The following is a 13866-nucleotide window of genomic DNA, read 5'->3' as shown; positions in this document are numbered from 1 at the left end:
ACATCTAAGCCGAGACTCGCGAAGTACAGTTTACCAACATTAAACACATACAACCCCCACGGTCATAAATATATTTAAAAATAAAGGGAAAATGACATGCCATATTACATGACCAGCCGGCAGCCATGATCATCTGGGCGAAGGCCTCCTGAATCCATTGCCAATGTCACGGTCTCGTGATGCGACGATCCATCCGGCTCCGGCACGCGAGTGACTTGGTTGACTGCAATCCTCTGCGGGAGGCCGACCTCTGAGGTGTGACCTCTCAGGTGTGACCTCTCAGGTGTGACCTCTCAGGTGTGACCTCTCAGGTGTGACCTCTCAGGTGTGACCTCTCATTTGCCTGCCACAGAGAGTGGCTGCAACAGTGGGGCTCGAGATCCATATGGGCTCACCGCAAGGACTGCACCGATTGTCCACGTGCCTGCATCTGCCTATTTGGGTAGGCGTCGCCGGGAAAGCATGGAACGTTTTGACCAACGTCGGGCCCAATGTTGCTTCCAACGGGCTCCACCCACGTACCAACGTTGGCACAAAAATATCGCATGCTTCACTGGGTCAGTGGCGCAACTGCGCCGGGACTCATGGGCCTGTGAGGCTCAGGGTCGGGGGACGACGTTTGGTGGCAGGTGGGGTAATTGGACAGCTGGGACCCATCCCGTGCCTTGCTCCAGGGCCAAATGCTGACCACTCGACACCGCGGTTCGGCGCGCAAGATGATGAGTCAACGTTGCGGGATTCCGGGCGACTCCAATCCACTGCTGACGTCTCTACATTATTGGACTCCCACGCCCTCCGCTGGCCGCTCGCACGCACTGCTTGACTCCCCGGTTGAATCATTTCACTGCTCTGTGTAACCTTGGCCCTCCCCCCTCTCCTCTCGCAAGGTGACTGGCTGCAAGATCTGACACTTGTCGCTGCCGGCACCGTATTCTCCGGATTATAAGAGACGCCTGAAAATCAAACGCAGCCCAAACGTGTGTCCGGTGCAAATAAAGGGATGCAAATCTGGTCACACGTACGTACCGGATGATAGGACGCACCGCCAACTTTTGATTTAAAATATAAGGGGGGGGATGCGTCTGAGAATACGATTATATTACAGGAATAACTCATTACCTGTGACTCCTATTATATGTGGCAGCTGTAGGGTCCGCGAAAACTCATTATCCGTGGACCTATTCCTATTATCCGTGGATTTTACCCACAACGCATAGGAAAGCGGCTTCCCAACAGCCGCGATTTTTTTCTTCACGTATAGTAGGAGTCGTGCGACAAATCCATCCCAAGAACCGCAAAATCTCAGATAACACTGCGGACAATAGGATCCAAGATATTGGTCCGTCAATGTCACCGCGGATAAGAGGAGTTCTGCTGAATAACAAGCGCAACTCGTGAGACGAGTCTACGTGGAGCACGCGACCTGCTCGTGATGATTCAGCTGATGTTGTTGAACTCATCGACAAACCTCTTGATGGCAGAGACTCCCTCCCGCGTTTGCCCTTGTGGCCCTTTAGAAGATTGTGGACCACGTATTTGCAAACTGCACCCATCGGAAAGGGGACCCGAATGCCAGTAGCCAGTTGCATAACACTCCATAAGTGACATACCTCGTCTCATGTAACACTAGTTTCACATCTGTTTTGTAACCGACTATTATGGTCCCCTCGTGGACAATATACCTATTTCGAAAAGCTAAGGGTCTATTTGAACTGGGCGATCCGATTTGTTTTTCCCTTATCCATAATGGGTAGGATGACTCGACTAATCGGATACCACGAAGATAGTTGGAAAAAAAAACCCCAGTATGTTCCCACGTGTGCCGCTGGACGAAAGGTGATGGACGGAGCGTGGTATTGGTCTTCGCATTATCAGCCGTGTGACGGTGGGAGTGGCTTGCAGGGGGTTTCCTGCCTTCGGGAGGCGGGACGGCGGGTGGGGAGGGAGGCGCTCTTTATAAATGGGGGACGGGAAATTGGCTACAAAGTAGTAGATTAAAATGGTTCGTTGATCAATTGCCTTCATATATTAATCATGCCAACTCGAGTCTTTTAAATAATACAAAATCTGGAGATGAGTCATGGGGCACCACGGTGGTGAGATGTTAACTACCTTGCCTGGTAAACCGGAGCTCGTGGGGTCGATCCCGACTTTGACGCCTGCTGTATATTTGGTGGCATGGATTTGTCTCCAGGTCCTCCGGTTTTCCCCTCCACATTTAGAATCAACATCACGCGTTTAGAGGAGTTGGCTACTATATATTCCACATGATAAGCCACTTTGTTGAGATATCATTTGTGGCCAGGTCGCTTCTAAAAAAAGAGATACATAGCTCAGTGGGTCTTACCTGGTAAAACAAAAAAATAGTTTATAGTTCAAGTATTATAGTCTCTTTTCGGTAAAAAAAAAACATTTTATTTATATAAAAATAAGCAAAATGTTACTTTTCAATTTTCCAGTTTTGCTGATGACCCAAATCAATTGATACATTTGTCCACGTGCCAACTTGATTTTATTGGCTCGGGTCGGGTGGTTGAGGGTTATAGTTTAAAAATGTATTCCAGTACCCCTACACAATCTAACACAGAACAAACTAATAATGGAATTATAAAAATTGGTCGTGAATGCCCACGTATAACATTTTCATCTGAAAGAGGCGTCTGCCTCCAGGACATGGCAAAGAGGGCTTTGAGACGGACGGTATGGACACTGTACTTGTCTTTTTTGCGGGGGAGCTGCTGCGTGCTGGGTATAAATAGACGCGCCCGGTTACCCGGCCACCCCGTGCGCCGCATCAGGAATGCGCACGGTCACCAACTCAGACCGGGCACCAACCACCGATGAATTAACAACGCCAGCCACGGCCACTCTTCTCTCCGGCCAGCTCGGAGAAAACCGCGCAGCTCGGCCGCGCGGCGTCAGTTTGAGACCCTGAGCCGTCCCCTCCACCCTCCCAGAGGGTGAACTTTCAGCAGGGTGACAACCGTTGGTCACTGTGACACACACACACACACAGACACACAGACGAACGGGCCCCGTCCGTCTTCATGGAGGCGGCAGCGGTAGACGACGACGCCGCCGCCGCCGCCGCGGCGCCGCGCGCGTGGTCCTCGCCGCCCGAGGGAACCAGCCCCTTCGACAAGCCCCCTCTGGAGCTGAGCGCCGCCGACGTGTGGGACATGGCCACGTCGTTCGGGGAGGCCCTGAAGCTGCTGGTCTCCAGCCGCGGCTACGAGACGCCGGGGGACTGCGGCGCCAGCAACGGCGGCTGCGGAGGCCCCGGCGACTGCGCCCAGGTGGCGGCCCCGCTCGCGTGGCGCGTGGTGCGCGCGCTCGAGGCGCTCGAGGCGCACGTGGCGCACGCGCGCAGCGCGAGCCGCGAGGCGCACGCGCTGCGCCGCGAGCTCGAGCGCGCCGCGGGAGAGCGCGAGCGCCGCGCGCTCCGCGACAGGGAGCACCTGCAGGTGGGTGGGGTGGGGGGGCAGGGGGGGGGGGGTACCCAGGTATGGGGGGGAGCATGGAGGTGAGGTTACGCGTAACGCAAAGCTTGATAGGTAACTAGAAAATAGAAAGTGTACAGACACATTGGATTACCTTAATCTCCATATATGTAAAAGGCAAAGTTGTGAATGTGTGTGTCTGTTCAAAATGTTTAGCGTACTTCCCGACATGCAACAAACTGGAAATTTGACATGTGGGTACTTTCCAGACTGCTCAATAATGCTTATATTTTTTTGCACGGCAAGTGAGCTGTGACGTCAAATCTGCTTCTCCATGGGAGAATGGAGAAGCATACATTTCTTTTAATTTTTTTGAATGATTGTTATTAAACATTTTGATGTTAATTATTCTAACCAGGGCTTTTAATTCTGTGGAATGAATATGTGATTGTTTTAATTGTACTCTCCATTTTTCTTCGTTCTACTACAAAGTTTTAAGTATTTTTTAAAATAGCTATAATTACTTTTAACATTTTATAATAAGATAATTTAAATTTCATATTCTGAACATCTGCAGTTTTAGTTAGACGTTGAATATGTTCAAGTGAATTTTATGCTAATTTTCAGCTTTCCGACCCCTCCTTTTTAATAAATGTTTTCTCCTACAACATCAGAGTGCAGCGCCACATTAAAACCGCACTACAATGACAATAGTTTAAAGCGATTTGAAACATGTTTTATTTTCAAAATGGAAATATGGTTTGGAGGGGGGCAGAGCTTCGTGACGTCATATTTGAGGGGGGTTTGACTTTTTGTGACGCCGTGTGACGAGGGGGGGGGGGAGGGTCAGAAATCGGACAAAATCGCGTGACGTCATTTATGGACAGCCCCACAAGAAAATTGAGTTTTCAGGCCCATACGGCATACAGCCGTTTCAATACGGGCAAACAAAATGCGTTTCCTTGTGATGGGACTTTGTAGGATGAACGTTGAGATTTATAAGGGCACGGGGTGACCAATAAGGTCTGAATTGGTCTGTAATAAGTTAGGGCACTGATAAGGGGTTGCCAGGTATGCGACTCATGACCCCGTTCCCAACACCAGGCAGATCTTCAACACCGCTTCCTGACCGTCCGTGTGTGCTACTGCCGTGGTGCTGCAGCAAAGACGTAATTACAATATTCAAATATGCTCAAAATGCCTCCCCCCCCCCCCCCCAATATATCGCTATAAAATAGATCTATGTTCATATGATTGTGGTTATGGTTGTATTTTATGAATCCCAAATCTCTGCCATTACATACAATGAAATAAAAAAATGTAAAAAAGAAAAAACAGAGCAATGTAATACAATATACACTATTAGACATTATTGTAAAAAATAAATAAAAAGTCCATCCTATGTGGTTAGTAAATTTTTGAATATTTTAGGCAGGAAATTCGTTTGAAAATTTAGCTTTTTTTTCCTGGGGGGGAAGATTTGTTCCCCCCCCATGTTGACTCCATGGCTACTGCCGTGGTGCTGCAGTGTCCACCTGGTGAATAGCGGCCCCTTGTTACTCAACTCGTGCCACTGTACCTCAAATGAGATGAGTGGGACAGACGAGTTAACTTCGTTAACGTCGTACTCATAGTGCCAAGTGATATAAGAACCGGTCCTGGTGAAGTATGGTCAACCCCCCCAATTACCAATATGGTGGGAGGCCTTCAGTTGGTGGAACGAGATCGGCTGGGGCTTCGCGTGTTCGTTACGTTTGTTATTATTATCGCTAAAACGAAGTGTCGCTCTTTCCTGTCAAGTTCTCCGAAATGCGATTTTTTAAAATTAAAAATTCTACATCGTTACAGAGTGATATAAAATGAAAACACACGCGCACAAACACACACACACCACAGACACAATATACTGTATGCACAAATAGACCCTGCGCGCACCATCAACTGAGCCGAGACCCAATGCCCCCTCCACCCCCGTCTCTAGCGAGCGCAGAGAGCTCGCTCGTAATGGGCAGCAAACGTCTGCACGACGGAGACCCCTCGTGCCAACTGGGGGAAAGAGTTTACGATGGGCCGGAGAGAGCCAGCCGGTTAACGGAGCCTCCGGCTTTGTTCAATTCACACCCACGGTATGAATGCAGTGTAGTAAGAGCTGAGCAAAGAGTGGTGGAGTCTCGTTGCGAAATCTGTAAGTCTTCCCGGGACATTAATAGTCCCAGTTTTTGTTTGCCATTTGCGTAATAATAGACCACTCAAGGGGATGCATTTACATGTAGTTCTTCCCTCTTACAGGCGTGAGATATAAATATTGCCATGATATGTTAGGTGTTTTGTAACCGAGAGATGGCAACGCTCATACAAAATCTGAATCTTTATCAGAGAAGTGGAAGGGGTATGCCCGGAAAATGGTTTGGGGGTTAATGCAATAGATAGACTAAGGTTAGTCTGTGATATTAAAAAAGCCGTTCAGAAACATCCAGATTTTTGTGCTTCAAAACGAGGGAGGTTTTGGGAAGAGATTTTTGCATTCTTGTAGAGATTATTAATCAGGTGACAGTCGATTGAGATTCACAGTTTTGTTTAGTTCTCTAAATATGTGGGGGCCTAGGCGTTTGTTAATTTCCCTTAACGGTGTGACGCCCATTGAGAGTAAATTATCGAGGTACTTTAAAGATGCGAAATCCCATTTATTTGCATGATTTGTTAATGTACCTTAACTGTATGGGGCTATTGTTGGAAAACTATATGTATGTTGAACTTCTTTTGCATCGTACGGAGTCAACCGTGCTAATAGGTTGCCAAGGATGAGTTCCCATATTAGTCCCCACTGATGTTAGCTGTGGCCAGGAATCAAACTCAGATTGCTAGGCTCATAACGCAGTGCATCAACCACCACTGTGCTAGCCGATTCAACATCCCCACTACGTCAATGGTGTGTGTGTGTGCGTGCCAACACCAGCGTATCGTTACTGTTTTGACACCTTTCTATAACTTAAGTACAAAAGCCACTATCAATGTTGATTTTAAATCTAGGGATTTTTTTTAGAGGCCAGGATACAGGCCACAGCGATTTAAAAAAAAAATCTGCTGCAGTGTACAGGGAGTGATGGAACGTGTGCCGGCATCCGGGATGTATTTTTTCCTGTTGCAGTACTTGGAGCAGGCCGAGGAGCTGTGGCGTCAGGAATCATGCGATCTGCGGGAGAAGCTCGCGAATTCGGAGCGCGAGAGGGCACGTCTGGAACGCGCTCTCGTCCTGTCACAGGCGCCTGTCGAGGATCTGTCTGACGGTCAGCACGCGCGGCGCACGCGCGTCACGATCACGCAGAGCACGCGAGCGCACGTTGTAGAAATTGCATTCGGTGTAGAAACTGCTCGATTTTGTATTCAGTGCAAGGTCGCATATCCGACTCGCTGGGGACCGAGCCATGGGGCGGATACGTGAAGGTGTCAGATATGCGAACGTCTATGAGGTGGCAGTTACGTGAAAGCAAAAATACTGCGCTCGGGTGTGGACGGTGAATTCGTCAGTGGCGGATATGCGAACGGACTGTGTTGTGGGATCATCAAAAGGCACGCCTGCAAAATGAAGTGTTGGCCTTTGCGGCATTTGAGCGTGCGTGCATTGGCCGCTTCTTCCAGCAGACACGTGGGACTTGGAGGACATGATCCGGCTCCAGAATGAAAGAGACGCGGCTGAAAGGAAACTGAAGGAACGGGAGCGTGAGCTCAGGGAGAGGGAACAAGATCTGAAGCAGAAGGAGCAAGAGTTGCGGGAAACGGAGCGAGAGATGGCCCTGAGCCAGCGCGAAACTAAGGCCGTGAGTCCCGGTTTGGCGACGATGTTGGGGGATAACGTTGAACGATTCCTACAGGAATCCTACAGGAATTTGAACGATTCCTACAGGATTTGAACGATTCCTACAGGAATCGTTCAAATCCCACCAATTCCGCTGCAGGTAATTCCTCCAGGAATTACGATTCTTCCGTGGCCGATTCCCATGGTTAAATCTCAAGTCCCTTGAGCGCGATTTTAACAGACTTTAGCGTGATTTGAAGCTTTCGTGACTGCAGGAATCCATGCTCTTTGGTTCTTTCGGTAAAGTCACGTAGTTAGAAATAGAGTAAAATGAAACAAATCACGACGTTTCGACCGCTGTCCTCCAGACAGTCTCGTCCCTTCACCTGATGAAGGCCGCTTGTGTTGTGGCCGAAACGTCGTGAGAATATTATTGTGTTATTTTATTTTATCAATTTATTATTTTATTCTCATCTGTGGTATCTCCATTCATTTCAATGGTCATTCCTGAATCTCCATCGAAATATAATGGGATTCCTGTGGAGATTCCAAAGGATCACGACTAGATGACACACTTTGCTAATTCCACTATTCCAAAAATCGCACAGTTCCGTGAGGAATTACATTTAATTCCAGGGAACGCATTGTGATCGCAGGACAGGGATAATCATAGGAATGGATCAGCATTCGATAAAAGACAAAGGTACAGCCCTGCAAAATTCTTGCTCACACCTCCTCTGGAGAACTCCTCGAGGGGGTGTCGTGGCATACTCTCCCGCGCTGCGTGAACATCTTGGAAGAGGTGGGAGTAACCACACCACGACCGCGGGCGGACGCCTGCAGCGTGTTCACCATTCAGTGGTCATGTGCGTTGCGTGTCTTTACAGTTGCAGTTGCAAGTGAGCCGGCTGGTGTGCATGAACAGCGAGCTGAGGCGACAAAAGTCTTGCCAGGCGCCGCCTGTCGCCGAGCTGGAAGCGAGGAAGAAATCATTCCGGGATTCTCCAGTTCTCCGATCGGAGGAGGAAGCCGGGCTGCAGCAAAAGCAAATGCGTGTGGAGGCTCCCCAGAAAGTCACTGCTCCCGCTACCCAAGCAGCGCTCAAGGCAGCACAGAATACTGACCAAAATCCTCCAGCGGAACCCAGTCAACAACCGAAAGTTGGCACGGAGTCTTCCGCAAACGAACACGGAAAAAGCAACCCTCCGCAAAACTCCGGAGAAAATGTTTGTTGCTATACGAACACGTTGCAGTGCTTGCCTCTGAATATTTGCACAATCTTGGTTTACTGTTAAAGTATTTAAGGACTTAACGAGCTTTCAAGCTGAAGCCATTACAGCATGCCTTCGCAGTAGAGAGAGAAATTAAATCAATGCAACAGTGGAGGGTTGCCACCTATTCTGGTTTTCCCGGAATGGACTCTTTTCGAGGTAGTTGTTGTTCTGGGATACTGTGTGTATGTCTCCCCCAGGGCATTAAGAGACCCGGGTATTTTCAGTCGCCTAATAATACCGCAAACAAGACAGTGCATTTCTCGATAATGTCCCCTCTTCTGATATTGCGAGATATTGTTCTTCCCATGATAGGTCCTGGTTATTTATGCCTCAGGAAGTGGCAACCCTCTCACAGTGTGGGCAGCAAACACCGTGAGAACAATGAATGTGTCAAGCAGTCCATGGGCCAGAGCAGAATTCGGTAACCAAGGGTGGCGACCAATTTCTGTAGTATACGGTTAATACAAGTGGATTATGTGATAATGCACTTAGTAAGCACGTTTATTGCATCATTCCCTCCGACTGGCAATGTTAACACGTTTGCGCAACTCGACTTTTGCCATCTCAGGTGATGCCAACGGGTAACAGCATTTTGCTCTGAGCCCATGGACCAAAGCGGCATCAAGTAAACCCGCTGGGCGAAATCCGCGCGAACGCTCTGCCTGATTCTTCCACACAGAGGGAGAGCCCTCGCTACACGGTGCACGAGTTGCGGCACGTGCTGGAGGAGAGGAACCAGCTGAAGGCCGAGCTGCTGTCCCTGCAGGAGGAGCTGGCGCTATACAGGGGGTATTGAACCAGTCGAGCCACCGGGCACGCTGTTTGCACCAGCTACCGTAAATAAGTATGTATGTACACTGTAATAGATGGCGTTTCGGCAGTGGTGCTGTCTCCAAAGCAGACATATCTCTCTGCTCTATTTCAGGCAATGCCCACCAGCTTATGTTCGTAATGGTCAAGCCACGTGCTCTCGGGGCCCATACCGCTACTCAACATTTGGTCTAACCCTGTAGCGTGACCTTGTTTACAAAAATCTCAGCGGAGCACGGCACAATGATGTTAAACTACACAAATGGTAAATGCTGAACAGAATGAGGAAATATATTATCTGTTTGTTGTTGTTGTTTCTGTATACCCATCATTCTTCTCTAACGCTCACATGCTGTGTATACGAGGAATGGCTGCGATGCCCATCCTTTAATTTCTACCGTAAGAATTTAGGAACCGGGCTGAGCCTTTATTATTGAGGGCTCAGCCCCGACCAGCCTTCCCTGACGCTACGGAGCCGCGTGGGCCCCCAATGCTCGTCGCTCAGCAAAACTTGAAAATATTTCCCGTGCGCCTGCTGCAACGGCAGTGCTGACGAGAGCAACGTTAATATCCGCTTCGTCGTCCCATTCCGTCGCCGCAGTGAGGAGGGCGAGCAAGACGTCGAGCTCACCAACTCGTTGCCCGCTGAGAAAGCGCCCGCGGTGATTCAGGACGTGTCCTCCCTGCTCTTTAAGACGGATCAGCAATCGGAGCCTCACATCAAGCGACTGTACGTGCACGCTGTAGCAGCACACACGGGGGTTTGTCTTTGCCGTGCGCACGATGGTAAAAACACGTGCATGTTGAACTTCTTTCGCACCGTACGTGTTAATCGGAGGTGCGGGGGAAGGACAACAAACTAAACACAAAAAAGCAGTTCTAAATTTAATTAAGACCTATCCAACTGTTTTAACATTCTTATATCACGCACGGTTATTAATCTTATCAAAATAACAAATCTAAATGTTGGAAACCCAGGTGGGGTCAACAAGTTGAATATCTTACCTGGGCAGAATACAATTAGGCAGCCTACGATTTAGTGCTCCCGTATGAAGAATTGCCAGAGATCTTGACAGTTTGGGGAAGCTTTCTCCTACAACAGTGGACGATGCCTCGCCGAGTCTCAACACTTTTTTTCAGGAGGGTCCCATCAAGGTTTTTTTTTTAATATATAATGGGGGGAAAAGGGTGATGTTCCGATGTGCAATCCCAATTGAACCATTTGCAGGTGAAACTATCAGCATGGGGCTATTTTGACATCGCTCTATTAAACGTTTCGGCTCTACAGTATCCACATTGTCGACATGACGTGTATATTTTCCCCACCGTTTCCAGGATATTTACGGCAATCATGCCACTGGTCGCAGCGGGGCTGCTCTACGATGACCCCACACTCCAACCGATCAGAAACTTCGTGTGCGACGTAAGCCGCCTCACCTCTCGCACGAAGCACCGCCACCTCGTATGCTCACTTCACCCTCCTCGAGACAATGAGCGAGAGAGGTATATGGCACGAGCGGGGCACGGAGAGGAAAAGCGTTTGAAGACAGGCAACGGGAGAAAAATAGGACAGCTATTTAGATGTTCTCCCATATCTAACGTTTTCCCACATCCATCGTTCAGTTTGGTTGGTCCATTGAAAAATGTTAAAAAAAAACATCTCCTGCCAAATTAATACTTTCATTTTATTACGCGTCATTCATGCTAATAGCATCCCACAACGCTGTACATTAATACATTTTTTACAGACCAAATCCTATATACGGCCACTACCAAGCAAATTAAAATCCTGCTACAAAGCAAAATGTAAAATTAATAAACAAATTTCGAAATGTCATCAAAACCATTGGAAAATTGTCACAATTTAAGCATCAATTCCTCTTTTTTTTAGTGGGGTGCGAATGGCAGTGCCTAAATGTGACTTCAGACGTGATGAGGACAATTACACTGACCATGTTTTGTTTATAATCATCATAAACGTTAAGCTCTTTTGACAATCAATCAGCTGTTGGATAAAGGGCCTCTCCACACCCTGTGTCGTGCATGTTCTTTTTACCATACGTCACCACACTGCTCGGGGCAGGTCGGTGAAGGTGCCGGCGGCTGGGGGTTACCGGTTCCGGGACCGGTTCAGATATTCACCACTGATGTTAGCCGTGGCCGAAAGTCGCTCGGGTTGGCAAGTTACATAGCGCAGCGCGCTGCTTATCCACCATGCCACCGCTCTTGCCTATCCCACCGAGGTTTTCGATTTACGGCCAAAATCCGACAGTCAAAGGCTGAACGTTATTTCCATATTCGATGGGTCTTTCGGTAAAGCCACGTAGATAGAAAAATATATTTTTTAAAAATCACGTTTCGATCGCAACACAAGCAATCGTCTTCAGGTGAGAGAGAAAGCTGCTGAGACAAGGTCTTATATAGGCCTGAGATGGGTGCGTCAAGGTGGGTGGGTGGAGCTAGAGATGGTCCAATCACAGAGGCTGGGGCAGTAGCCTTTGTATTGTGAGAGATTAGCATGTCAATGTAAGAGAATCATCGCAGCTTTCTCTCTCTCTCACCTGAAGACGATTGCTTGTGTTGCGATCAAAACGTCGTGATATTTTTATTATTTTTCTACCTACGTGGCTCTACCGAAAGACCCAAACAATATGAATTCCTGCAGTCACGAAAGCTTTAAGTCAAGGTTATTTACATACATTTCTTTTTCTTAATTAAATATCTCCTTCTTTGCTTTACTGAAAAGTATATAATTGAATATAGGTTATAATTACGTAGTTGTAAAAGCAATCATCGTTGGTTTATCCAAACTGAGGTGTTACACCCGGTATATAATGTGTAGAGTACTTTACTGTATAGTCGGCAGCAACGTCCCAAAGAGCCGTCCATAAATGACGTCACGCACATATGGGGGGGGGGTCAGACATTTGTGACGATGTGTGACGAGGGGGGGGTTGAGAAATGTGACGTCACATCAAAATGCGCAACTTTAAATAAATATAGACAACACGTTCTACTTCATTAAACATACTTCTTAATAAATGTTTTCTCCTACAACATCAGAGTGCAGCGCCACATTAAATACGCACGACAATGACAATAATTTAAAGCGATTTGAAGCATGTTTTATTTTAAAAATGGAAATATGGTTGGAGGGGGGGTGGGCAGAGCTTTGTGACGTCATATTTGAGGGGGGGGGGTCTGACTTTTTGTGACGCCGTGTGACGAGGGGGGGGTCAAAAATCGTCCAAAATCGCGTGACGTCATTTATGGACGGCCGCCAAGACACCCCAGAATGTGTTAACCTTCGTGTCCTTCATTTGTGCGTTCTTGCTAGGTTTAATGCCGACTCCGGAGAGGACTTCACAAGCTAAACGCACAACCACGCTATTGTGAGACGTACCATCAGCAAGGCGCACATGCTAAGCGGGTGCCATTTACACGTTGTTTTAGTCAATGATGGGGTCTCAAACTTAGATGCAGTTTTATATTGAAGTGAAGAGTTTGCCGCTCTTAATATTTCCTGTATATACCCATACACCATTGCCTTCTGTTTGAAACGCTACCTTTGTCAGTCGTTTAAAAATAAACACGCAACAGATCCCAACAAGTGTGGTAAATCCCACTGTCATTGTGACTGGTATTTCTATGCGAAGCATTGGCATCACCGGCATGCTTTTGCAGGTATGCCGAACTTCTTTCGCGCCGTACGTAGTAGCTCGCCGTGCTAATCGGAGGTGCGGGAGGACAAATTACGATGGAAAAGAGAAGTGTCGATGTTTACTCTTTGGTTCTCTCGGTATAGTCACGTAGGTATAAATTAAATTAAATCACGACGTTACCGAAAGAACCAAAGAGTATGGGATCCCTGCCGTCACGAAAACTTCAAATCAAGAGTGAAGTGTCGATGTTGTTTGGTGGGAAGACTTTGTGCTTCTGGGATATGACATTAGTTGTGCTGGTGCACAGGATCGACATCTACGAAAATAAAACTTGACGCAATTATCAACAAGCGCCCGAGGAGGGGAAGTCAACGTTTCAGGCAATGGCCCTTTTATTACGAAGGCCCATTGCCCAAACGTAATTTATTTTAAATATCAACTTTCAAACCCAATGAGTTGTCCATTACGGATACTAGTCTGCCGATGTGTGCTGTTAATCCGCATGCATGTGTTAAATACGAACCACGCACGTTAGATGATGTATCGCTTTCCAAGAAGAGTATTTTGTTAGCAGCATGGAAGCCACGAGCAAACACACATTCGCATCGACGTGGAGGGGGTTCTGCTGGTGAGTGTAGGCTGGAGGAGCCCAGCACCGGTTCAGATATCGCCACCGATGCTGGCGTTGGGCGGAAATGAGTGAGACACACTATTCTAGTGGAAATTAGTGACGAGTTTTGATTTGTTGTGAATTTTTTGCAGAATTTTTTTGGATCACCTGTGTTCCGTATTTCCTCAGGTTTTTTTTTTTAAATCAAATAATTATTCACACAGAAATGTTACCTTATCACATATCGATGCATCTACACTGAAACATATGAAAC

General features: G+C 47.6%; 1 protein-coding gene across 3 annotated transcripts; it reads left to right on the top strand.

Moving 5' to 3' along the window:
* The first annotated feature begins 2738 nt into the window (after nucleotides 1–2738).
* LOC116939730 (RILP-like protein 1) lies at nucleotides 2739–12940 on the top strand. Of its 3 annotated transcripts, none has more exons than XM_032948492.2 (8): nucleotides 2739–3464; nucleotides 6589–6727; nucleotides 7080–7258; nucleotides 8124–8462; nucleotides 9190–9299; nucleotides 9922–10050; nucleotides 10656–10823; nucleotides 12658–12940. In XM_032948492.2, exons 1-8 carry the CDS (start codon nucleotides 3048–3050, stop codon nucleotides 12692–12694), a joined length of 1518 nt encoding a protein of 505 aa, XP_032804383.2. In that variant the 5' UTR covers nucleotides 2739–3047; the 3' UTR covers nucleotides 12695–12940. The 3 variants fall into 3 exon arrangements, with proteins under 3 accessions (XP_032804383.2, XP_075921257.1, XP_075921258.1); XM_076065142.1 differs by having other exon boundaries at nucleotides 2748–3464; nucleotides 7083–7258; XM_076065143.1 differs by having other exon boundaries at nucleotides 2752–3464; nucleotides 10656–10743.
* The last annotated feature ends 926 nt before the right edge of the window (nucleotides 12941–13866 follow it).

This window comes from Petromyzon marinus, chromosome 6, assembly GCF_048934315.1.
Source record: "Petromyzon marinus isolate PM22_M1 ecotype Great Lakes invasive population chromosome 6, UKy_Petmar_22M1.pri1.0, whole genome shotgun sequence".
In the NCBI taxonomy this organism is placed as follows: domain Eukaryota; kingdom Metazoa; phylum Chordata; class Hyperoartia; order Petromyzontiformes; family Petromyzontidae; genus Petromyzon; species Petromyzon marinus.
The sequence above is the reverse complement of the archived record's forward strand: the minus strand, read 5'-3'. Positions and strand labels throughout refer to the sequence as shown.